Consider the following 26,236-nt stretch of genomic DNA (forward strand, 5'->3'; position numbering starts at 1 on the left):
TGTTTATTTAAGGAATCAGCAGCAGCAGCAGCACCATCTCTCTCTCTCTCTAAATATATATACCACCATGATTTCCCAACATTTTACCGAAAAGTTTTTACCAAAACAGTCTTTACCACTAAATAGTTGAATTTTTTTTGTTTAATTTTCCTCTATTTTAAAGTTTCTCATCACACATACACACATAGACAAACACACACATACCCACACACACACATATATATATATATACAACTAAAAAAAAATGTCTGATTTACTCACTTATTCTATAATGCAACCACAATCTGGTCACCACTACCTGCCAGCCGCTATGAACAGTGGGTTCACCACACCAAAACACACTTACAAGACTATTCTACCACCTATCCACACATTACCCTCACCATCAAATAGCATCCATTACTATGATTCCTCAGAACTGATAAAATTACCACCAATAAACACAAACTACACATTAAACAAACCTACATTATCCAGCTCATCCTCATTCTGCTCATTCTCACCAAAAAACCCAACTGCTACTTACAACCAATTGACAGAATTAAACTTGAACAGATTTGATACAACGAAAAACTGCCACGGTCTAGGATTGTTGAGCTCAGCCATTGTATATGACCAACAACAACAACAGCAACAACAACAACAGCTGCAGCAACAGCAGCAACAAAAAATTTACTCGCCAGTACAGCAGAATGACAGATTGGTGTCATTACCTTCTCTTAGATCATCATCTTCCTTGTCTATATCATCTCTTTCATCACCAGCTACCCCAGAGTCTATACACAACCAAGCTGTACCACAACCACAACCACAACCACAACCAAAACAACAAGAACCTAAACAACCACAACAACAAAAGAGAAGACAAAGACTTGGTCCATCTTGTGATTCATGCCGTGCTAGAAAAGTTAAATGCAATGCAGAGATTACCATCCTTGGTCTGGATATACTTGGCATCTCAACTGAGTTTCACTTATCGCCTCTGCAATCATCACAACTCCAAAGCCAAGGCAAAATCATCATTGCAACCGGCAACCTCAGTATCATTTACTCAAGAGACAAATACATCAAATTCAAACCATGCACATCCTGCGAATTGAAAAACACTTTATGCTGCTTTTCAAAAGGCTTTACAAAGGAAGACATAATGCTGAACAAGAAGAAAAATGGCACGGCCACATTTAAAAAATATACAGCAAAGAAGAGCAAAGGAAGTAAGGAAGCTGGTTTGACCAACCACCCACACCAACACGCAGAGCAACAACAACAACAAGTGTTGATGAGTATAAATAAAACATTGGTTCGTGTACCATCACCACAAATGGCAATGACAAGTTTTCAAACAAGTACAGGTAACTCAAGTAGCAGCACACAAATTACAGAAAGCAGAAGAAGCAGCTGCTCACAATGCAGAAAGAAGAAAGTCAAATGTGTTGTTGCTGTTGCTGTTGTTGGCGAGCAAAGCAATAGACAATGTGTAAACTGCAGCAAACGCTCACACGAGTGTCTGTTTGACTAAATCAAAAAGGAGCTTGAAGCTAAGAACAAGAAGCGGAAGGAGTTAAAACTAAAAAAAAGAAATAAAAAAAATTAGGGTAAGGGTAGGCAGGTAAAGGTAGGCAGGTAAACACCAATTGTTAAAATAGGAGTAAATGGCCCTTTGGATAAGGGCTACTGAATGTTCAATTCTTGAAATCAAATTGTTTAGAATTATTTTTAAAGTACAATACTTTCTGTTTCTTTTCTTTTCCTATTTTTTTTTTCTCTCCCAAAAATATAATAGAAAAAGAAGAAAGAATTAATTGTTTTATACATATATATTTGCATATATACATATTGTTTATATATCTCACTTTTTTTTTTGTTGGCATTAAAGCAGAGTGTATAATTGTTGATCTTCAACTTTTTGAATGGTATGCAACTTTTTGTTTCCTTCTCATCGAGAACCTCTATTTGACTCAGAGTCTAAAATCGGTAATTTTGTATATGTGCGTATATTTGTAGACTGCTTCCTGTTTTAGAATCAAGTGCGGCTCCTATTGCTGCAAAAGAAAGAGAAAAAAGGAATAGAGAATAATATTGTGCGACACAGTAAATGTTACTACTGTACTGGTAGCGCATACACCTAAACATATATGTATACATAATTATACATACAGACCGTTGTGAGTGTGTTTTTTTTTTTCTTTTTTTCGCCCAACTCCGAAAATTCCTTTTTGAGTAGAACATGGAAAAAGGAAAAGAAGTCAAAAAAATTAAACGTATCGGAAAAACAGAAAAATGGTTATCTACGATTTCTTTGCAAAAAAATAGACAAACATACAAGAAGCCACAGAAGAAGAACATATACACTTGCAAATTGCAAGGCATTTGTTGATTTTTTGTCGATTTTCTTTATAAATGTTTTCCATCTATTTCCTTTGTGGTTTTTCAACACCCAGGCTGACCACTTAGTCTTTCATCTCTCCCCCCCCCCACCTCACCAGAGAAAAATTGAATACAAGTTTAGACATAATCAAATTACCCAAACTTTTTTTTTTTTTTAAAAAATATTTGAAGCTGAGTAAACTACCCAACAACTAAATATAACTATATATTGATTATACGGAACTCATTCCGATCTCTCCCGATAATAACCCTATTTCTACGTCATTTCCTTCCGCTTCACATTTACTTTGACTATACCAATTGAATTTGCATAATTACAATTACATACTAGCAAAAGATAATAAAGTGTATATATGTATATGGGATTCAAAACTGAGTGTTGGTCTCGACTTATCTCTTATAACCTTCTCACACGTCACATTGTCTTACTACTACAACCTTTTAGAAAGTCTACATGTGTTTGCGAGGAAAAAAAAATACAAATTGGGTACTTTTATATTATAAGCTTTTTCTTTTTTTTTTTTTTATATTCATCTGTTTCCATTCCAAAGCACATCTTCTTAAATTATTTGGAAAAAGGAAAAAAAAGGATATATAACTTGTCCACTATTTGTCCAAAACATTGATGTAATTCCTTCTTCCTGCACGTCTAGGTTTACGACCAACTGTGCTTGAACTCTCATTCATCGACAAAAGGTCATCAAGACTTGCATTGGCCAAGTTCGTTGATGATGGGGCTGTTTTAGCACCAGCACCAGCACCAGCACCAGGAGCTCCACTAGTCTTTGGTCTTTGACCAGGACGCGTTGAAGGTGCAGGTGGAACACCAGACACCGGAGCCAGTGCAGAGGAATCAGAAGCTTCATTAGCACTCAGAGGAATTGGACCTTGTCCATTTCGCGATAAAGGTGTTCCTGCTGGTCTAGGAGGCCCAGATGGCGTGATGGAAGGAGTAACGCCGCTAGCTGTAGAAGGTGGACTCGATAATCCACCATCTGCTGCAGATGCACCAGGTTTTTTCTTCATACTTGGTGGCGGAGGTGGTGCTTTGCCTGCATTCAATTGCTCTTCAATCGGCTTGGTTCTATCTAACCATCTCTTGTGCTTTTCATCGTAATAGAACGGGTTGACTTTTTCTCCCAACTTGGCACGTATAGGCTTAGGTTTACCATCATTCTTACTACCAAGCCATCCATTGAACCACCCTTCTTTGCTACCATCGCCACTCATCTGCGAACGCAGTTGCTTCTTCTTCAATTCCTTAGCCTCTTGCTCTTCTCTCAACTTCTGCTCCTTGGCTCGTTTCTCCTCTTCTTGCTTCTTTTGCTTCTTTTGCTTCTTCAAATCATCTTCATCGTCTTCGTCTTCCTCGGCAATAGGCACATAGTCTCTAACGGTATCATCCTGAACTTCGTATTGCTGATACAATGCACTTTGTTGCGATTGACTAAGTCTCGAAGAAAAGTAGCCCGTACCACCTTGAGAAGCAACAGCAACAGTAGCAGCACTAGCAGCAGCAGCAGCAGCAGCAGCATCTGCGTTCGTAGTAGAGTTGACAGTCGCTGGTATGCCATGAACAGCTCCCGCAGTAACTGGTGGAGCTCCAAATACTGAATTCGCACGAGTGGTTTCATCGGGACTTCCAGGAATAGGGTATCCATCAAGCTCACGAACACGATGGCCAGCTGAAATAGTGGAGAAATTCGACATTCTTCTCATCGGATCAAAATTGCTAGCCACTCCTTGGTTTAAAGTCAACGGTCTAGCTGGAGTAATTCCACTAGACGGAGATTCCAATACTGAATTGTCAAAGCTATCTTCAATATGCGGAACATTCTTTGTTGGCTTGCGTCTGGGAGGCGTAGAAGCCGTGGGTTTGTAATCATTACCTGGATAATCGTAGATATCAAACTGTGAAGATTCGGCATTTGGACCTAGATTTGCCTCTTGATTGGTTTCAAAATCATGCTCATTTTTCTGAACACCTCCCACATCTTGACTTTCTCGATCGATTTGCTCTTCATCAACTTTAGTAGAATCCACCTTGTGCTTGACTGGCGGTGCAAGTGCTGTTTTAGTATCAACATTCTCACCATTATAAGTATTGTTATTTTTGACATCTTGTGGTGGGTGAAAACTGCTCTTGAAATCATTACCTAATTCAGCGCGATATTTACTAGTATTCGATTGGCTACTGGTGGGCCCATACTTCGAACTTGTAGTGTCTTTCGATGGAGTACTGAAATCGACAGGACCATACTTGTTTCTTCTTTGTTTGGCTTGTGCATTTGCTCCAGCAGTAGGAGCATATGGATTACTTCTAGGAGGCGGAGCAGATTTGGCCTTAGCCATCTTAGGAGGTGGCGGAGCTTGCACTTCTGGTTCCTTGATTTCTGGCACCTCAGTGACTGGTGATTTCAGATGCTTTTGCGAGTTTTGACTTGGATACAACTCTGGCGACTCCTGAATGGTAGAAATTTTCTCACCATCCTGGTGCAACTGGTGCGATTGGTGCGATTGGTGCGATTGGTGAGAAGCAGATACTGGTGTATTTGAAATTATGCTTTCCCCGGATATAACACTCGATATTGATTGTTGAGGCTTATGTCCAGGAAGAGCTTTGGTGGCATTGAGACCAGCAGTACCCGTAGCAGTACCCGAAGCAGTACCCGTGGCACCAGAATGGCTTGGTGCGCCAATGTTCAGGTGTGGTATTGAGCCAATTGACGAATTTGACAAATGTCCTATTGGATTTCCATAAGGGTATACCTTTGACGCCAGTGGCGGCGACTGAACCTTATTTTGACCCTGTTGCTGCAGCTGGTTTAAAAATACCAGGTGTTGTTGTTGTTGGTGTTGTTGATGATGATGATGATGCAGAGGTTCGTGGAGATTCGGCTGTGACATGTTTCCTGCAAAGGGGGCATACCTTTCGGATCCGGCACCATGCGTTTGTCTATTTCCCAAAGTATTGCCTGGAGCGTACTTGTAAACCGAATTTGTCGACGCATGTGTGTCCAATTGAGGTTGTGGCATAAACGATGTATTTGATGTATATGTCCTTCTTTCAAATTGTTCTGGTCCTTTCATCGAAGGTGATGCAAATGGCATGGTGCTAAACTCCAATGTTGAAGAAGTGCGTGAAATTGACGGACTGAATTTGCTAAATACACCAGTATCCCCACTCTTCAGCTTATTGGTATCTTCACCACCACCAACAATGAACTTGTCAATCTGGCCCCAAACTTTGTCGAGGTTCACTTTGCTCATTTTGCCACCAAACCATCCCCCTTGGTCACTAGAGCCTAGATCACGTAGTCTCGTGATGAGGTTTTGAAATTCCAGAATCAAGTTTTGATTAACAAATGGAGACTTATTGCCCAAAGATTTAATGTTGGAATTCAATGAGTCAATATACTTTTGCGATTCATTGATCAATCCGTAATCGGCCAAAGTTGAAGCATGTTTCAATTTGATTGGGAGTAAGTGCGGGAATTGCAAAGCAGTATTAATGTTCAAAATAGCCTCATAAACTTGAGTATACATTGAATGATGTCCCGAGGTCAATGCCATGAAACCTTGTTGCCCAAATGGCAAGCCAGCCAAGATAAATGAGATCTCACCACCAAGGAGATTATTTCTGTTGATCAAAAATTTACCAAATTCAATCAAGAATTCTTTGGCCTTCAATGACCCGCTAATTGCAACCGTTGAAACAATCTCCTTCCAGTGCAAGCTGGCATAATCACCTTCATTTTGAACAATTGTCAAATCTTGAATCACACTTTGAACATTTCCTGCAATAACTTTCAAAATTATAGGCATTATATGCATGACTTTGTTATTGGCCTTCGAAAATGGGAATGTGTTTCTTGCATATTCAGAGGCAATACGAGCAAAACTCTCGGGACCACTAAAGTTGGCGATTACCAAGCCCAAAGCCCAATCGCCTCTTGAAATCGTATATTCCAAAGCCTTGGCCATGTCACCAGTTTGAATCAATGCAAACACAGTATTGATACCAGAGTTGTCTAACTTGTGTCCATTTGCAGCACCAATACCACCAACTGGCAAGTCTTGAACTTTGAAATTGACATTAGGATTAAGGAGCAGACATATTTGTTTAACACATTCTGGTGATTTCAAGTCTCCATCAGCCTTCACTAGCTCTAATAATACATCATTAAGGAGTAGCTCATCATTGTATCCATTGGTACGCAAGTATTGGGCCGAAATTTCAAACCATGCAATCAATTCCTTTTTTTTCGATTTTGACTTGACTAAGGGACCTGGGAAATTGGCGTAGATTTCTTTGTCTTTACAAATATTTGTTACTGGCTCAATGCTAATGACTGGTGCATTATACGTTACATTTGTTTTCACCACAACAACATTTTGTCCAATACTCCAATTGAAAATAGGAAATTGTCTAAATGCCAATTGCTCGGGGTTAACAATCTTTGGCGCTTGTTTGTAAATATTCCTTTGCGGATTAGAAAATCCACGAACACGACCGGGAGGAATAACACCATGAATATGAGGAGGTTGTGACTTGATTTGCAGCGCCTGTGCCAGCGATGGGTGCAATGGCTGTTGTTTTTGCTGTTGTTTTTGCTGCTGGTGCTGGTGCTGGTGCTGGTGCTGTTGTTGTTGTGTTACTTGTCCGGGTGCTGGTACAATAGGACCTATTGGTCCTATAGGAGCTTGTGCTACTACAGAGCTCATAGACTGCTGCGGCATTGGAGGGACCTGTGCTTGACCTTGTGGTAATGGGGGTAGTCCTAATTGCTGTGCTGCACCAGCTTGTTGAGTCAGTGGAGAGTATTGCACACCTACACCACTTTGGACAGTGGTCAATACCGGGGCATAAGGATTGACTTCCTTCCCTCTTCCACCAACTAGAGAGGCAGCTCTAGAATGAGTCCTATGTTGTTGTGACAGAGGAGCATATGGACCACTAGCATTCGGAACATAAGGGCTGTTACCAACTGGCAGCATTGTTTTGCCAACTTGCTTTGTATTTATTTGTGGCAAGCCTTGTGCTTGATTATGACCCGGTACTTGCGTTGAAGGTGCAAGCGGAGGGAATGCATATTGCGGTGGATGTGCTGCTGCTGCTTGTGTTGTCGGTGGTGGTGGCGGTGGTGGCGGTGGTGGTCCCCCTTGAGCAGCAAGTGGAGGTGGTTCATACATGTTTCTGGGTTTGACTTGCGATGTACTTGGCAGTTGATGTGGTAATGACGATGTTGAAGAGGTTGGCGGAAAAGAAAATGTATTATTTCTAATATCCCCAGCCACGGGATTTGCATTGGGCAATGCAACTCCACTGTGTCCTACTACTGGTATATGCTGCTGGAAAATTGGCGAGGTTCCACTTTTTGGTTGATATGGGTTCTTTTTAGGTTGCGTAGGTTTTTTTGATATTGATTGTGGAGGTGGTGCGCTAGCACCAGCACCAGTACCAGCACCAGTACCAATACCAATACCAGCCAGAGAGAGATTTGAAGGTTGCTGGATGGGAGATATAGTTTGTTGTTTCAGCAATGTTTTCACAGGTGCTGCTCTTCTCGGAGGAGGTTGCTTTTCTATCAAATCTGGGAAATCGAATGCATCTGATTTAGCCTTTTTCTTTTCAAGTTCTTTAAGGAACTCTTGTTGATTTTTGGCTTCGGAAGATGGTTGACGAGAATAAACATTGTTGACATTAGCACCAGCACGTTTTAGTGGAGCTGATTGAGTAGCATTATAGGTACTGTGTCCAACACCTGGTTTCATGGAAGTAGTAGGTACTGCAGCAGTTGAAGATGCCAGAGCTGGTGCATATTTGGAACTTGTGTTTGTACCTGTGTTGGTCTTTACAGAAGAGGGACGTACTGGCTCCTTAACTGGTTGCTTCTCATCATTCTGTACAAGATTTGGAACTTCCGCTTCCTCGAGAAACTCTTCATCTAAAAGCAAGTCATCATCCAAATCCAAATCCAAATCCAAATCCAAGTCCAACTCGATATTCTTCATTCCGTGTTCATTGGATTTGGGTTTTTGCTCAGACACGGACTCTTTGTTAGACTTTTTAGCGGCATCTTCTGGCAATGGCGTATCCGCATTAGTTTCAATAACAGAATCAGCTGCACTTTGATTAAGCAATGTTTTGTCATTCTGTAACTCTTTAGATACTTCACTTAAAAAGTTATCCTCTTCCAAGTCCAATTCAGTTTCTTTGATTAAATCCAGGTTACTTGTGGAATCTTTGTCTTGAACATCCAAGGGCACGTGTGGAGGTTGATAAAGATTAGAGTGCTCTTTTCCCTCTTTTTCCTCTTTTTCATTAAGATGATTTTGTTCGTCTTTTGGTTTTACTCTCATGGTTTGCTCGTTTTCTTCTTCGAGTTTATTAAAAAACTGATCCAAGTGCTCGTCTGGTTCGAGTTTTAGCGACTGACTAAAATTCATATCAGTAGAGTTTTCATTTATGCTATCATTTTTGGGCAAATTCTCTTCAATCTCAGGAACAACTTCTTCGTGCTCGATTGTGTTGATACTAGCTCGTGGTACCTCTTTTACATCCGTAGCCAATTGATTAAAAAAGTTTGCATCTTCTGATTCGTCTGCTAAATTAGGCTGAGCCTCGTTTTCTTGTGAGAACTGATTAAAGAATTGATCATCTGCTTGCAGATCATACTGCACTTCGTCTCGTGAAAATATATCATCCTTGATCTGAGCTTTCGCAGTATCTTCTTCATTGTAGTCGTTGTTTTCCACTTTATTTTCAGAACTATTTTCATTTTCAGTTCCCTTTTCTTCTTTTACTTCTTGTTCTTCTTCTTTAGATTTCGCTACTTCCACCTTAGCGCTTCCTAATTGGTTGAAGAAATCGTCTGAATTTTCTTCGTCCTGGTTCAAATTTAATTCCTCTCGCAGTTTTGAGTGTGATGGCATTTCTTTGTCATTTTCAGATGCCAATTGATTAAAAAACAGCTCATCCTGATCGTCATAATGTTCTTGGCTATCATGTTCTTGGTGCTCAATTCCATTATTATAGTAGTTTTGCACATCATCCTGTCCATGCTGTTCGTAGTCGTATCCTGTGTGTGCATATAGTTGGTTTTCATCTATGTATGGATCCTGTTCATCACGATCATACTCTTCATTTTCAATATCTTGAAATAAATGCTCAGGGTATCTATTGTCTCCATCAACATCTTGATGTCCCACTACAATCTGATCATGAAAATGGTTTGATGTCACGGGATGGAACTGATTCAAGTTCAGGAAGAAATCATCACCATCACCACCCTCACCACCCTCACCAGCATCGTTGTTGATTTCGTTTTTGTTTGCTGTTTCTTCCTGTTGTAGGTCTTGCGAAATATCAGTCATTAGATCGTCATTCAATAGATGGTCTTCCAAGGAATCCATTTTGTTTTGTATTTTAATGCTGCTTCACGGCAGTTGTATAAAATTTAATTTTCTTTATTTTTTTTTTTTCTTTTTTATTTTTTTTTACCAGCAATGTCAAGTAATGGCAGAGAATAGATATGTTATTACTTTCGTTGTTTGTTTGTTTAGTAGGTGGGTTGGTTGGTTGGCTGATAGGCTGATTGGTTGGTGGGAAAGGGTTAAGTGTTAATGTTGCCAACGTTGGTTTTGGCAATATTAATATTATTTTCACTTTCGCGTATGTCGCAGAATCTTTCTATTGTCACTTAGTAATGGCAGCGTTACACACGTGACAGTATCATGCCAAGTGATCTCTGTAAAGGAGGTAGCGCAAAAATTATGTATATATATATATATATATTGAATCTATTTACATTGGTAAACATATTACAACTAGAGTTTGATGTTGCGCTAGGGGTAGATGCCGATAAGTAAGGGAGGATGAGGGAAGTCGAGAAGAAATGTTTGATGTTGCAAGTTGTTGAAGCAACTGTACTGTGCACAATTTGATTTTTTTTCTTCTTCTTTTCTTCTTTTCTTCTTCTTTGGCAGTCGTCATAATAAGCCATCACCTTTTTTATTTTATTTTTGGCTAAAGCAACTTGCAATAAAGAAGTTACAACTAGCAACATACCTCTAATAATGACACAGTAATAGATAATGGATAATATCCCCTCTGTAGTTATTGTGAATAAAATGTTGGTAAAATAATTTTTTTTTTTAAAAAAAACAATCCACTTATTAGTTTATTTACGCGTTGTTTTGTGCTGTCATTACCAATTCAATTTATGTGATTTTTGTATTCTTGTAATTTAATTTTTTTTGGGTAAGGACGCGAGGACGTGGTAATGGACGGAGACCGGTGCGAATAAAAAAAAAAGACCGGAAGCGATAAACGTGAAACGAGTCGGCGATTCGGCGATTGTGCGATTTGACAAGTCGGCCAGTGGGCGTAAAAAAAGAATAGATTTCTCAATAAACTACATCATTGCTCAACAACATCTTTCGTGAAACATACGGAATAAATTTACCAGATTGTAATTTAGGTTGGAAAAAAAAGAGGAATCAGAGCTTTATTATTTAATAATGCTGTTGCTGCTGTTGTTGTTATTATTATTATTATTATTTGTGGTAGATGGTAGATAGTGTGGTATATTTGATTATTAGTTGAGCACATATCCCGAACCGACAGTAGAACTGAGTTGTATACAAATATACCACAGCATTGATTAGTTTTTTTTTGGGATTCTGAACAAACGCAGAATTGGCATAGAAATGGAATTGGTTAGTAATTTCATAAGTGATGATAAAGTCGATATATTTGTCTATTTATCTATTTAACTATTCCGATTACTTGCCATGAAGTTTTACGAAAGGGGATAAAGAGAATTAAAGAGAATGAGAGGCTTGTTTAGAAAAACATGAAATGAAATGCCGAGATGGTCGTAGTATTTGAATTTAAAAAAAAAAAAGAAAATTAATAATTCTAATATTATTAATAATCATTGTATGATCCAGTATAACAAACATGGCTCATTCACAATGTCTTCTCGGTGACCAAAGAGATATCCTTCTCCATACTGTATGGCTTAGAGCATCCTGTTTCATGTTTACATTCACCAGCTCAAAACAAAACAAAACCAAAAAAAAAAAAACCAAAAAAAAAAAAACCAAAAAAAAAAAAACCAAAAAAAAAAAGAAAACCAAAAGGTGAATTTAAGTAGATAATGGACCGCACGGGTAGCATAAACAAACAGCAAGGGGGCAAAAGAAAGTAAGAGAGAAAAAAGTAAGGAGAAGAAGGCTTGTGTGGTAAAAAAGACAAAATGGATCCCGAAATGCCTGTAGTATTTTTATACATAAATATCATAATATGCAAGTGTTGTCCAAAGGCTCTTGCCAATATAATGGCAATGTATGCTCTTCTCACACACAATTGTTTTTTCCAGTACAAATGCGCCAATCCGTCAATGTGTCAAAAAAAAAAAAATGATTGCTTTCTCAAACGTTTAATGTTAGAATTATGTTGCAATAGTTTTTTATATATACTGCAGTATCATTGAAAGTGGATATTGTAAATAAATAAATTTTCAAAAAAGAATAGTACATGGGATATAACTCTTTTCCCCCTTTTTTTTGTGCTTTTGAATTGAAAAAAATGGTGATCTTCACTGTGGAAAGCAAGAGAGAGAAGGGAGGATTAAGAGATGAAGAGATGAAAGAGATGAAAGAGATGAAAGAGATGAAAGAGATGAAAGAGAAGTAGAGAAGAAGAGGAAGACAGAAAATGCTGGCTCATAACCATAGCAAAATAGATTTTTTTACCAACAAAAAAAACTATTTCAAAGAGAGACAGAGTGCAGAGACAGCTGTCACGCAGCCATGATAGCAAATATAGAGAACCACACCACGTTGATGTTGATGTTGATGTTGATGTTGATGGATTGGATTGTTGTTTTCAAATTCCTCTAATCCCAGTTCCTCTTCTTTGCTCTTTGTTCCACATTCTTTCAGTTGAGTTCTCAAATTTTTCATTATATATATATTCTTCCACAGTTATACGTATTGATCCTTGTCTGGTTTCTGAAAAATGAGTACAAGTGTTGAAATGATTGTCTCTTCTTCTTTGTTTCTTTCTTCTTTCTAGCAAATGTTGCTTGTCAAAGTGTAATCTTTATTAAAATTAGGTGTTAACTCTCCCTCATAAACATCTATCAATGGCATGGCTCATTTAAAATCTTGAAGAGTGTTGACTAACAAGGCTTTCATCGTCTAATACACACAGTAAGATAAAGAATTGCAAAAAAAGGGGAGAGCCTTGTGCTAAAGAGGATAAAAAAAAAATGAAAATAATTATCATTGGTGATAATGTATAAAGATAAGAGGAAGCGCGCTCCTAAACTATGCACGGCGTTCTCTTAAATAGCCGCTAGTTCTCTGTATTACCACCCAGCACCCACCACAAACACCCAGCACCCAGCACCACCACCACCAAAGTGATGGTATTTGTCTTACAAGTATGTTTTTGAGAGAGATGTAAAAAAAGACACGGATACCAAAATATGATAGTGCTGGCTAACCAATATTATGTAACCTCGTCATCACTACCATTACAACCTTTTCTGTTGATTTCTTCTATTGATTTCTCTCTTGAATATTTTTATTGAGTATTACTATTATTACTATTATTATTATAACAATATGAACTGACCCATTACAGGACTACACTAACCTACAACTATGTTCAATTAATGCAAGTTGCTGTACCCAGCCAATGAAGAAACTGCTTCGACAAAAAGTTCTTCCTTTCTCGTGCTGCGCGTGCGCGTGTATATAGGAATGTGTGAATGTGTTTATTTTATTTTTGTATATTATTTTTTTGTGCAATCATCAGAGACATAGTGTGCTCTTTTAAAATGTATGAACTGTAAAATAATTAGAAATTATTAAAATAAATAAAATACAGAATAGTCATGATGAAGATGATGATAGTGATGATGATAGATACTCTACACTATTGTTCTAAGTAATTTGTACTTTGTACTTGTTATCATACAGTACTACACAATAGTTTTGATGTTGGGTTTTTGAAATAAAATATACATATAAAAACAACAACTACAACAGGAGCCCAAGGAGCTTGAGAAGCTCAAGTGTCTCTGAACATTGTGGACAATTTACTACTAGTACTACCACAAAAATTATCTCACAAAACAAATTGATGATTGTTCACACTTTAGTTCTTGTCAACTAGAAATAATATATATGTATATATGTAGATATATATATATACATAGATATCAACTACTAAACCTCTCTCCTATTACATTGTAAGCCTTGTGACATTCCGTTACAGAGTTGTTGAGCACACACACACACACACACACACACACTTACTCTCTCTCTTTCTAAGTGGTTTAGGGTATCTTTGTCCATTTGGTAATATTCTCTTGGGCCATATATATGCATCCACCCATCCTCTGCATTTTGACATAAAACCCCAAATATCATAAAAGGCAAAAAGAAGGAATAGGTAAAAGATTAGAAGAAGAAAGAAAGAAAGAAAGCAAGAAAGAAAAATAAAGCCCACAACAAAACGACTTGAATAGAGAGAGTGACACATCCGATTGCAAAGACACACAGACACGGAATTTGCAAAGACTAAACTTGTGACCTTTTTTTTTTATACATAAATACAAGCAGTTTTAAAAACAGTATTAAACAATACCAAAAGTACCAAAAAAGTACAAAATAGAACAAACAAAGGAACTGTAACCAAAACAAAACAAACAAAACAAAAATCAAAACATACCATTCATATATATATATATATATACTATACCAGAAGGTCATTACTACTATTACTCATCCTGTCACATCGTCCTGCTCCACCATCTGCCATCCTAACTATACCCTTCACCACTCAACACTACAAAACAGCCTTTAAGCATCATCTCATACTTGCTGAAGGATATAGTTACTTTGGTACCTTGCTCTCTTGCACACACACACACACACACCAATATAAAGAACCAAGTGGGATACTCCAGTAAACAAAGGTTGAGTGTATAAACCAGGCAGTTTTTACCTTTGATTTTTATTTTATTCTATTTTGTTTTTATTTTTTTGAAGTCATTCCTCACCATTTACAGAAATGTACCAGAACCCAGCATCTGCACGGTCCAGGGGCCTTAAAAGAGACCTCACAATCCATGTGCCGAATGGCAGTGGTGACGAAAACAAGACATCACAACCACCACCAGCACCACCAGCACCACCATCACAACCTCCACAACAGCAGCCATACGATGAACCAGTACCGCATCACGCAATGAGAACCCTTGATAATATACTTGGAGAACCCGTCAACATCCCAACGAGTACAGGCCAATCGCTATCATCACCTCCATTACAACCATCCCACCAAACAAAAAGCTCAATGCCTTCCATAGCATCAACAAGTCCAGCAACGCCGTGTTTTGATAGGTTAACCCAACTACCAACTCCAGTATTGCTGAATGGATCTTTCGCCAACTACAGCCATTTCCAAGGCTCAGCACTATCTTCACCACCAAGAGGTAACGACTCAATCATGGAGTCCATCAAGTCAATGCTGGCTGTGAACAATAGAGTCGTTTCGGATTACAAGCCAATCGCACGTGGTCACAGCCTCAAATCAGAGAAAAGAATTTATTCCAATCCATCCGAAGCTCACGACGTGCATGACGCATCAAGTAACTCAAGCACTGCTTCTTCGATTGCGTCGAGGGATAAAGAAAGAGAAAGAGAAAGAGAAAGAGTTTCAGGACAAGGACAAGGACAAGGACCGGTTCTGGGACCAGTTTTGGGGCTGGATGGACGACCTCTGCTGCTGCTGTTGCACACTATAGACTCGCCAATAACACCAAATACTTCTCCTACTTTACCACAAATTTCCAAATTCTCACATCGACAATTTTACTCCAAGAGATATGACACTACATTCACATTTGTAAAGGAGATTGGACTGGGCAATTTCAGTAATGTTGTATTGGCAAAAAACTTAAATAATGGTGCTGGTAATAGCATGGGCACTGTTGCAGATGCCGAAACTATTAGTTACAAACACAATTGCGGTTATGGTGACGAAGCAGCAATCAAAATTATCACCATCCCCGAGTCTAAAACGCAATTAACAAACTTTAAATCATTCATTTTACGAGAACTCAATATCCTATACCACATTTCGCATCACCCTTGTATCACAACATTGATAGATTACCAACTTACAATAGACATAGACCAACTGGAAATAGAGTCAGAAACAATCCCTTCCACTGCAAATTCAGAACCAGGTTTTACCAAAATAAATGAGGATATGGTAATTCCACTGGATAGAGATCAGTTGCTCTTTATGAATTACTGCCACGGCGGTAATTTGCTCTCCTTCTTGCTACAACATAATCAGCAAGCCAACTTGCACAATCTCACATATTGGACATATATTCGACGCATTGCTTGTGAAATCATTGTCACCGCAGCATATTTGCACAACCACAATGTCATCCATCGCGATATCAAACTTGAAAACATTCTTTTACTTTACTCTCCAGAAGAAGTGAACCAAATACTTGCCAATGACCAAATCATGGCTACACCATTTATCAATTTGAGTGACTTTGGACTCTCGAAAAAACTCGATTCGCCAGACCAATTATTGCAAACAAGATGTGGATCACAGGATTATATTTCACCAGAGATTTTAATGGGTTTGAAATATGATGGCAAATTGACCGACACATGGTCAATCGGTGTTTTGGTATATTCCATGCTTGAAAACAAACTTCCGTTTGATTTGCAACCAGCTCACGTACAATATCACCAACAACACCAACAATATCAACAAAATTATCAAAGCCAACAACAGGCTGGTGCAAATACTGGTTCAACTGCTGGTGCTCCTTCGAGTAATACTGGTATTTCGCCTTCGGTAATCAAAAGAAGAAGATCGAAAAAAACAAGCACGGCGCATAGAATTGCCATGATCGAATGGGGTTGGAATGACATCAATTACAAATTAGCTGATAAAGAGATTTCACCAGAGATAAAGGAGATTCTTGGCCAATTGAAACTATTTGTCGACACTGTATTAGTGCGTAAGGATAGGAGACCTTCAGTGGGACAAATGTTGCAAATGCCGGAGTTCTCGTGGCTCAAAGAGTGTGTTCCCACTGCAATCACGGAATATAACAATCAAGAGAGGACTTGATTGAAATGTTGTATTATATCGAACTCATGTTCATTTCCTTATGTTTTCTTTCCCTTTCTTCCCATGAATATTTTGTTGTAATAATCTTACGATCGCTAATGTATCATTATGAAATTTTAATATATACATTTTCTAGAAAAAAATAAAAATAGAATTGATTGTTTCAAGAAAGAAATGAGAGAAACCGATTGTAAAACAGTAAAGTCATTGCTGTTGAAGATGTAGTCTTCTACTTATGTTGAAGAAAATTGTATTGCAATTTTGATCAAGTCGATGAGTTTTCCCTATATACCTATTCATCTACTTACTCTAATTTAATTAATTATTTTTGTTTATTTAATTAAAATTAAATTTTCTTTTTCTTTTGCGACTCGATAAAATATTCGCGACATTCAAATAAAGTCACTAAAATATATATTTTCATAGTTTTGAGAACTTTTTGCGAAAACACCAAATGCAGACAAAAGGCGACACTCACAAACTAATAAAATTATACACCCTTGAAAACCAACCAAGACCCAGTAACCACCAAAAACCAATAACAAAACACTTCCTGCCCCATCATCCATCCACATACTCTCTTTTCTTATATTACTGTATTATTACCGTCATTGTCATTATTTAATATTATCATTTTTATTTTTATTAATATTTTTATTATTACTAGTACTAGTACTTCCACTATTACTGTTACCTGTCCCACTATCATTACAAATTTGTTTTTTACAATAACTACCTACTGTTTGCCGATGAATAGATTACAATGGATGCAGAACACAATGGAACGATAAATAGGTCACCAGCACCACCACCACCACCAGCAGCAACACCACCAGCAGCAACACAACCACAATTACCAGTGTCTACTACAAGTACCACAACGCATACAAATGGGAATCTCATATCCCACAATGATAATCATCAATCCACTCATCCAGAACCGGAAATACCACATATTACAGAGAATCTCCTACCGCTAGCTAATGTGCTCAAGTACTATTCTCAACAATCATTTAAGCAACTCGCAACAGCGGTTGAAAATTTATCCAAAACAGCCGAGGAAGAATCAGATGTCAAGCGCAAGAAATACTTGTTGGAGGTGCTCGTCTTATTACGACGCGATTTTGTCAAATTATACACACTAGTGAAATGGAGCAGTGTCTCTCAGGATGTTTCCAAGTTTATTGACCTCTTGAATTGGTTTAGACTACAGGACTTCAACTTTGATCTGTTGATGTATAGCTTACAGGGACTACTGGGGTTCGGCGCAGCAAAGTTACCAAATTTCGATTTGGAGACGGCGTTGGAAGTGTTTTACAAAAAGAGACCACAATTACCAAGTCACAACTATTTGGAAAAGAAAGAAATCAGTCCGGAGAAGATACTTGAAGTAATGCGAGACTTAAACTTGGCTATATTGACAAGGTTTGCGTTGATGGATTTGCCTTCCAGGTTTGAATATGAGGTGAGAGATGGAAGAGCGTATGTTCAAGTCAAAGATGAGTTTGAAGTGAGCATCACAATGGCTGATGACTCCATAGTTGATGTTGACAATGGTGATAAGAACGAGGTTGAGAACGGAAGTGAAGATGCGGAGTATGGAAGAGAGCGCAATTTCAATAACCCTCTCTATATGATTGATTTTAAGTTTCTTTTTGGGATCAATCCAAATACTGGTTTTATTGCTTATGACAATGGATACAATTACACCACAAGGTTACCGCCAAAATCATTTGTAAGGTTGGAAAGGGTTGCAAATCAGACGCTCGCCAAAAATGGATTGCACGGGCTTTACGAGCTTTTGCACAAGTATACAATCTCATTCAAAATGTATCTCATCTCGAAACAACTTCGGGAGTTGATGAGTTCAACGAAATGGAAAGGAAACTTAAAAATCAATTATCGAGCAGGAAGTTCGGTAATTGTGATCAATTATTGGACTACTCTGTACCTGTCACTGAATTGGAAATCGTTTATAGAGATTGGTGTCGATGAAGAGTCCAAATTGCATTACCGCTGGTTCAAAAATGGAAGATACGAACAACAATCTATTGTCAATGAAATAGTGGGATCTAATAGACTTGAAGGTAGAATTGAAGATGAGGACGGAGATGATGATTTGTTTGAGGTTGACTCGCCGCGAGAAATTAATATCGAAGAAACGATCACGGCGTTCATTTTAGAACATTCCAAAACAATCATGCAAAAGATTTGCAAAACACTTGAGCTCAGTTGTCCACACGAAATCACAGAGATGACCCCTCAACAATTGTCATTTTCTATATCTCCTAAAAAGTCTACAATTTTTGCAATCAACCCATTAACAGGTCTTTTTTACTTTCTGGACCCCTCACCGGTGCAGTTGCGATTACTAAAAAGAATAAATTCAGCTCCACCACCCGCATCACTGTTGATGAACAAACAGTTTATTTCCGAGTACGATATAACTGAATGGGTTGCATCGAATATTTTACAGTTGAAGCTCGAGACTTTTTCAAAGGAAGTAAATTATTATCTCACCGCCACTGAATGGATCAGTAATAGCATCATCAGGTTCAATGAACCGGAAGTTCGAAAATTATTAGAATCGATACTGATTGGCCATGGTGGTAGGGCAAACCCTAGTAATAAAAGTATTAATGGTGACGGTAATAATAATGTTAATGGTAATAGTGATGACACTGATGCAAGTGCCAAGACCGCCAACATCAACGCCACTGTGAGTTCTTATGCAAACTTTAAAATACAATTTTATAGAAAAAAGCATTGGCCCTCTACATGGTTTCTCATTGTGATGATTAGCGGAACCACGTCAAGGACTAATTGGTGGGTAGCAAGAATCAAATCAGTTGGTGCAAATTGGATAGTCAACCATTTCCAGCTTTTGAGTCACAACCCAGAGTTGAGTTATGATTTCTTCAAACAGTTGGGCAAATCGTCGTTCCAGATGATTATTAATCATGTTGTATTGGAAGAAATGCGGGAAAGAAATGTTAGAGTTGGTGTTGTTAATGATGATGGTGGTGATGATAATGGTGATAGTGACAATGCTAAACTTTTTAACATTAGCAATGATAGCTATAAAGAACCAACAAGCGTTAGTAGTGAGAATGGCTCTGCAGGAATTGGAATTCCTGAAATAACAGACAAAGCATCACTGGTGGATGGTGATCTTATGCACAGATCACTCATTAGTGTAATCAATGAAGGGTTGTTGCCTATCGAAAACTCATCACCCAGATTATATCTTGAAATCCAACTTATAAATCAGATTCAAAACCACGATAACCACGCGTTTAACCACCTGAACAAGAAAATGCATTTGAGGTTATTTGGAAAATTAAAGAACCTGGATATTAAAAGTTCGCCAGAGTTGGAAAAACTAAACCTTATTATTGACGAGAAGAATCAATCATTCGAGATTCTGACTTCGAGGGACCTTGAAGAAATCATTGGTGATTCTGGGAAAACCCATTTCTTGGATACGATATTTAATAGTTTGAGCAAGTTGAACAACTTACTCAAGATTTTGGACCAATTAAAGAGTAATGATATTAAGGTTCTCGACAACTCAACTGATGAAATAACTATCAAGGCTAATGACAGTTTAGATAAATTGGTAATCAAGATCCCCAATGAGGCCGCTGAGTCGATATCTATTGGAACCATTGCCAGAAAGACATGGGAAACCGAACTTATTATCCATTTCCTTAACCAGTACCTTTCGCAGAATCACAGCGACAATATTGTTGGCATTATAAAGTATTTATCAGACATCAACCCTATTTTTCAAACTATCAAACAAGTGCAATCGATGCTACACGAGCAACAAGATTCTTTGAAGTTGAACAATGGTTTGCACAAGATTCATTTTGATTGCGTGTTCAACAACCTTAACCACATTCAGTTTATGTTTAATCTCTCGTCAACAATCAACAACTCGAAAAAGATACAAAAGGACAAGATTCTTATCTCACTCCAGTTTAAGCGCAATAAATTCGACAAGTTAGGTAAAAAGCAAGAGCGATTGGTTAAAATATCTTTCCAGAATAATCCACACGTTAAGCAAACCAAATTCAAGAAACTTTTTGATATGATGTACAAGAGTATTCTTGAGATGGAAAGAGACAAAAATGACGAGTTGATTAATTTCGATGAGAGTCAGGTATTGGTGAAATTGAACCAAGATATACTTGCAAGCACGAACTTGGTTGAACAGATGATGCAAAGGATTACAAAATGTTTTATACAATATGTCTCGGAATAACAACATTGAGCAACTGTCTCACAAAAAAAAAATATTTAGATTAAAACTAGAAAGCGTCTTCTTAAATACAAGAGCCCGTAGTATGTCTACATTTTTCTATTTGCTAATTAAAGCCTTCTAAAACACGCAATGCTTGCTCCATCCTCTTCAACCCTGTATCGTACCTCTCCTGATCCAAAATCATGTCTGAGCTCAATCTGCTCAAACTGTCAATAATTTTCTCAATTAATTGTTTTTCTCGGATTGGTATATTCAAAGAGCTAAACTCTTCACCGATAATTGTTCCGTTCATACTTTCAAGTAATGAGATCAAAGTATTATAGCTAAATGGCTTTAGTTCTGACCCAGATCCACCACCACTAATGCCACTTGTACCAGTTCCTTGCTTCGACTTCCTCTTGCTCTTCTTTCTTAACATGGTTGAATCTTTTTTACTATTACTACTATTATGATGATGTTGATGATGATGATTATGGTGACTTTCCTTTTGGGGTCTTCGTATGGAATTCTTTACGGATTTTCCTCGCGAAGGATGTGTAATAGGCTCTTCAATATCGATATAATTTTCATCATTTAAATCAGCTTCCGTAGCTATGATATCCCCATGCTCGTTTTGAAGCTTACTGACATTAGGTAATGTACCAAGGCTAATATCTTTTTCTTGCAGATGTCTCTTTTGCAAGTTGGCAGAAATTTGTCTGGCACGACGTAGTTTATCTTCCGATGGTCTTGGTGGTAAACTTGACCCCTCATTACTAATATCAGGACCAGTACTGTGACGACTTTTTGCATTTTTCAATAAACTGGAGTGATCAAAACTTTGTGGAGACGATGGTGATGGTTTCGAACCAGGTACAGAAGTGGGATATTGAATCGATTGTTCAATCACTTCATTGGCAGCATCACCTCCAGTGTATACACCAGCACCACTAATGTCGCCACTAATGTCGCCACGCATATCACCAGTACTTTTGTCCATGGTTGTTGCCGTGGCATTCTGGTCAGAGCTATCAACGTCAACTTCAGTAACTTCAAGGTCAGCTGCTGGTGGAGGAGGTACGAATCTCTCTGGATTATACGAAGACATCGAGGATGCATCATTCATCAACTTGTCTAAATCATCATTAAGCTGTGTAGACATCCTCTTAGAATTGGCTTTATCATTACCTCTTCCCAGTGGAGATGAACCAGTGGTGGCTGTAAGTGATTGTCCAATGATGATGCTGCTACGACTAATATCATCAGTTCCAGAAGGTCCAATAATCGATTGTGGCCGTCTTGGCGAGCGCGCAGGTATGGAACCTTCAATGTTGGTTTGGAAACTCTTGTCTGGATTTGCAATGTGGAGTTTGCTTGGTCTAGTGGATGCTGTAGGTAATTTACCCATCAATATCGAACTTTTTCCATCATCATCATCATCGTCGTCGTCATCGTCGTCGTCATCGTCGTCATGATCGTCATCATTTAGTTCTCTGGTTGCTGATGGGGACCTTGAAGAGTCAAGAAAATCTTCCCCAGAATAGTCTTGAGAAATGATTTGTTTCGGAACTTGAAGCATGGGGCTATTTGACCTTTTTTCTTCTCTTCTAACTTGAGCGTGTTCTGCTGATGTGCCTTCTCCAAAAGCGTGTCCTTCATTTTCTTGTTCATTTTCTTGTTCATTTTCTTGTTCATTTTCTTGTTCGTTTTCTTGTTCATTTTTCTGCTCTTGTTCTGTCTCTTTTGCGTCTTTGCTAGTTCCTCTAAGGTATCTAAGCTTTGTTGAGTCTGACCTTTTCACTACAACATGAGTGGCTTCCTCGTGTTCTGTCTTTGCCGAGTATTGACTAAAAGTGCTCAAGATGGATTCTCGTTTAAGGTGTGAAGGCAAGTACAAGCCCAGACCACTAGACTGGGTGCTAAAATTTCTGCTACTATCCTCGTGTGGATGGTGGGCACTAAATTCTCTCTTTGACCGGCTTTTGGTCAAGTCAAGACCTTGTACAACCGACTCTTGTGAAGATAATGCAGAGACAGAACTCGAACCTGTAGATTGGTCTCTACTCATTGGATCGTAACCACGATCATGGTGCAGCATATGCTGCGTTGTATTTTGCTCCAGCAGTTGGGCTTGTGCTTGTGGGGCTATGATGGTATCGCTACGATGTGGGAGCCCTGCTTCAATCGAATCTATGTCACTCAAGTTGGATGGTGGTAACAGTTCATAAACTGTGGGTGAGACGGGTGATCTATTTGTTGATGTGCTTGCAATCGAGGCCAAATCTGGCTTGGGTACCCTTACAGAGGCATAATTTGAACTTGAGCTCGAATGATTTGATGTGTTATCTGCCATAATCCACAATTTCGTTGTTCACTTTCTCACTTTCTCACTTTATTATTTCTAATCCTCAATACCTATTTGTACATATATATACTGATATGTATTTTATGTAATAATTATTTGTTATTTGTTGTTTCGTTGTTGTAGTTTGTTTTTTTATATATAGGTCTAATTTGAAAATCTATTTCACGTTAGTTGGTTTAGTGGTAAGAAGCAATTACTTGATCGTTATATACTTTAAAATTTGGTTCAATTTTTGAGTAAGAGAGGTTTTCGTCTGCTTTGGAATCTAAAATTTAATGGGAATTATATTTTCGTTCTATCTTCCTTTGTTTCGCTCCTTGCCTGCTTCTGTTACTTTGTAATAAAATTCTTTTTTGCAAAGTATTTTGAAAAATGCCAGATTAGGAAGTCTTATGCGGTGCAGTACTCTCTCATCCATGCTACGCAGTTTTCTAATAGGAAACAGGTTTTAATCAAACATCTTTTGATTCCAAAACAGAAAAAAAAATATATACGTGAATTATCGATATGATTCATATGATCCAAAATGGCATTATGATATGATCTGATTTGCTATGTTTTGTTTAATTTCCTGCTTTTATTTCTTAAAATTTTTAATTGATTTTGACTCAGACTTCATGTTATAAGGTCTCATTATGATTTACAATTACTTAGAAGGCTGAAATCGTGAGAAATATAAAATGTAAAATAAAAATAAAAAAAAAGAGAAAAATAAAATTCATTATAGAAACGAGGGGGGGGGGGGGGGGGGTGAAGTTGTTTATTTAGAAAGAAAAACAAACTTACATTGACAGTTGGTAGCGCAGTAAATTTCTCATTTTCTGTTCTTCATTCTTTTCAGCTATGTGAATGAAAGCTTTCCCCAGAGTTCCTTAATCTCTTTAGACGATGGCATCGTACCTACGATGTAAGCACTATTGGAGATGATTTTTAATTTTTTAGGTTGAAGCATTAGTATATGAGCCAGTCTTAAATTTTTGAAAAAGAAAAAAAATAAAAGTAACGTTAAGACCAAGCAAGGAAAAAACCAGCTTTATTCTATTAGTTCTTAGTGAATTGTCAAAACTGGTGATCTTTTCCCAAGGAGAAGGAGATGAAGTAGTAGTAGCAGTAGTAGTAGCAGTAGTAGTAGTAGTAGTACTAGTATTAGTAACGAGTGGAACTCATTTTGCCATTCTTCTTCTCCACAATTAAACGCATTCACCAAAATACGCAAATACGCAAAATGTATTACATCGCACAATAGACACGGGGCTCTCACTTTCCTCCTCTCTTTGTATATCCCTTTATATTCTATTCTATTTTATTTTATATTATTTTATTTTTGTTTATTTTATTTTTGTTTATTTGGGGAAGTCACGCTTAATTTTAAAACCATATTCCCTTCACCACATATTAATCGTTTTTTCTTTCTTTTTACTTCTTTTTCTTTTTAAGGTGTTTTTCTTCTAGAAAACTACAAAGATAAGAAACACATTACAAAAGTTAACAATATTTTAAGGACATAAGACAACATTTCTCAAAATATATATCATCAATGATGAGTTCAGACTTTATACAATTGACTTCGCCAAAACATCTAGATATTATCTCAGATACGAAATTCTCACAGGATGCGCAGGACAATCTACTAGTATCCACATGGTGTAACAAGTTACTTTTATACAATTGCAAACCGTTTGAAAACTATCCACACGAAAAGCCCACAATTGATCCCGTGTGTACGCTAGATACTGCAGAAACACCCTTGTGTCTACTTTATCCCCAATTTAGCTCGCCCATCATTGGTTCACTAGATGGTTCTGTTCAAGAGTTGGAATTTGAAAACATGAAACTTGGCACTAGCTTTGCTCAAATAGTCGAAAATGACTCGCATGAAAATGGTATCAACAATATCTGTCTGGGGGGCACAACCTGCTCTATAATAGCCAGCTCCTTTAACCGGAATTTGCAACATTTGGACTCAAGACAGCGCAAGCCCATTGGCGTTTATCCTAATAAACGCAAAATCCATACAATGGACTCTACCGATCAATATTTGATTTTGGGTCTCAGTGATAATGTCATTGAGATTTACGATCTCAAGAATTTGCATGAACCAATTGAAACTAGAGATGTAGGGTTACGATATCAGTTTAAGGATATCAAAACTTTCCCCAACCAAGAAGGGTTTGCAGTAGCCACTATCGATGCAAGGGTGTCTATTGAATATTTCAACCCTTCTTTGGATGTTCAAAACTCCAAGCGCTTCATTTTCAAGAGCCATCGACATTACGATGAAATGACAGGTACGGATATTGTATTTCCTATAAACTCTATTGCATTTGACAAGAAAAAAGATTATATGCTTTTAACAGGAAGTTCAGATGGACATGTTTGTTTGTGGGACATTGAAAAAAGGAAGAGAATGAAGCAATTCCCTCGATTTGAACCTAGAGACCAGCAAGGTGTAGTAGAAAGCGTTGCAAAAATGGACGTTAGTAGCAATGGGAAACTACTTGCAGTGGCTACCAGTGACGATACTTTTATGAGACGAAGAAGCCTTTCTGAGGACATGAATTCCCGACATCCAAGCAAAATTTATGTCAAACAATTAGGTTGAGGGACACGTTGATATATCTATAGGAAGAGACTATTGAAATTGAAGAACAAGATGGAAAAAGAAAAAGAAAAGAAAAGAAAAAGAAAAAGAAAAGAAAAGAAAAAGAAAAAGAAATAAAAGAATAAAAAACAAATGTTTATTAACTAGCGTGTCGGTAAAGGCTGTTGTAATGTAAGGACTCGTTCAGACATTTTGTACTACTTTTGTTATCACAATTTGATACTTTATAAAACTATAAACTACAAAAAAACTATTCTTGGAGAATATATCACTTTATATATTCTTCCAAATCCTTATACATATCCAATTTGTATAATCGTATCATTCCATACGTTTCACCTAGGTAATTAAGATTAACTCCATAATCATATGATTCTTAACTCCGTAATCACATAGTTATTAACTCCGTAAGTGCGCGATCTTCAACACCCTCTCTTAAGCTTAATTTCC

The 26,236-nt window shown here is 37.7% G+C and overlaps 6 protein-coding genes across 6 annotated transcripts; 4 read left to right on the forward strand and 2 right to left on the reverse strand. All coding sequences in view use genetic code 12, as the record gives it.

Annotated features, from left to right (window-relative positions):
• Positions 1-244: 244 nt before the first annotated feature.
• SUT1 (general substrate transporter) lies at positions 245-1,519 on the forward strand (the record flags this gene model as incomplete). Its single annotated transcript, XM_001524715.2, has 1 exon — positions 245-1,519. One exon carries the CDS (start codon positions 245-247, stop codon positions 1,517-1,519), a length of 1,275 nt encoding a protein of 424 aa, XP_001524765.2.
• A 1,475-nt stretch (positions 1,520-2,994) lies between these two features.
• SEC16 (vesicle coat component) lies at positions 2,995-9,804 on the reverse strand (the record flags this gene model as incomplete). The annotated part of the gene is made up of 1 exon (XM_001524716.2): positions 2,995-9,804. One exon carries the CDS (start codon positions 9,802-9,804, stop codon positions 2,995-2,997), a length of 6,810 nt encoding a protein of 2,269 aa, XP_001524766.2.
• Positions 9,805-14,479: 4,675 nt separating this feature from the next.
• PVL30_004625 (uncharacterized protein) lies at positions 14,480-16,573 on the forward strand (the record flags this gene model as incomplete). Its single annotated transcript, XM_001524718.2, has 1 exon — positions 14,480-16,573. One exon carries the CDS (start codon positions 14,480-14,482, stop codon positions 16,571-16,573), a length of 2,094 nt encoding a protein of 697 aa, XP_001524768.2.
• Positions 16,574-17,336: 763 nt separating this feature from the next.
• Positions 17,337-20,840, forward strand: RGR1 (mediator complex subunit; the record flags this gene model as incomplete). Its single annotated transcript, XM_001524719.2, has 1 exon — positions 17,337-20,840. The coding sequence occupies one exon, from the start codon at positions 17,337-17,339 to the stop codon at positions 20,838-20,840; it is 3,504 nt and encodes a 1,167-aa protein (XP_001524769.2).
• Positions 20,841-20,943: 103 nt separating this feature from the next.
• PVL30_004627 (uncharacterized protein) lies at positions 20,944-23,172 on the reverse strand (the record flags this gene model as incomplete). Its single annotated transcript, XM_001524720.2, has 1 exon — positions 20,944-23,172. One exon carries the CDS (start codon positions 23,170-23,172, stop codon positions 20,944-20,946), a length of 2,229 nt encoding a protein of 742 aa, XP_001524770.2.
• A 1,549-nt stretch (positions 23,173-24,721) lies between these two features.
• BUB3 (mitotic spindle checkpoint protein Bub3) lies at positions 24,722-25,786 on the forward strand (the record flags this gene model as incomplete). Its single annotated transcript, XM_001524721.2, has 1 exon — positions 24,722-25,786. The coding sequence occupies one exon, from the start codon at positions 24,722-24,724 to the stop codon at positions 25,784-25,786; it is 1,065 nt and encodes a 354-aa protein (XP_001524771.2).
• Positions 25,787-26,236: the final 450 nt, after the last annotated feature.

This window comes from Lodderomyces elongisporus, chromosome 6 (genome assembly GCF_030384665.1).
Source record: "Lodderomyces elongisporus chromosome 6, complete sequence".
NCBI classification, from domain to species: Eukaryota; Fungi; Ascomycota; class Pichiomycetes; order Serinales; family Debaryomycetaceae; genus Lodderomyces; species Lodderomyces elongisporus.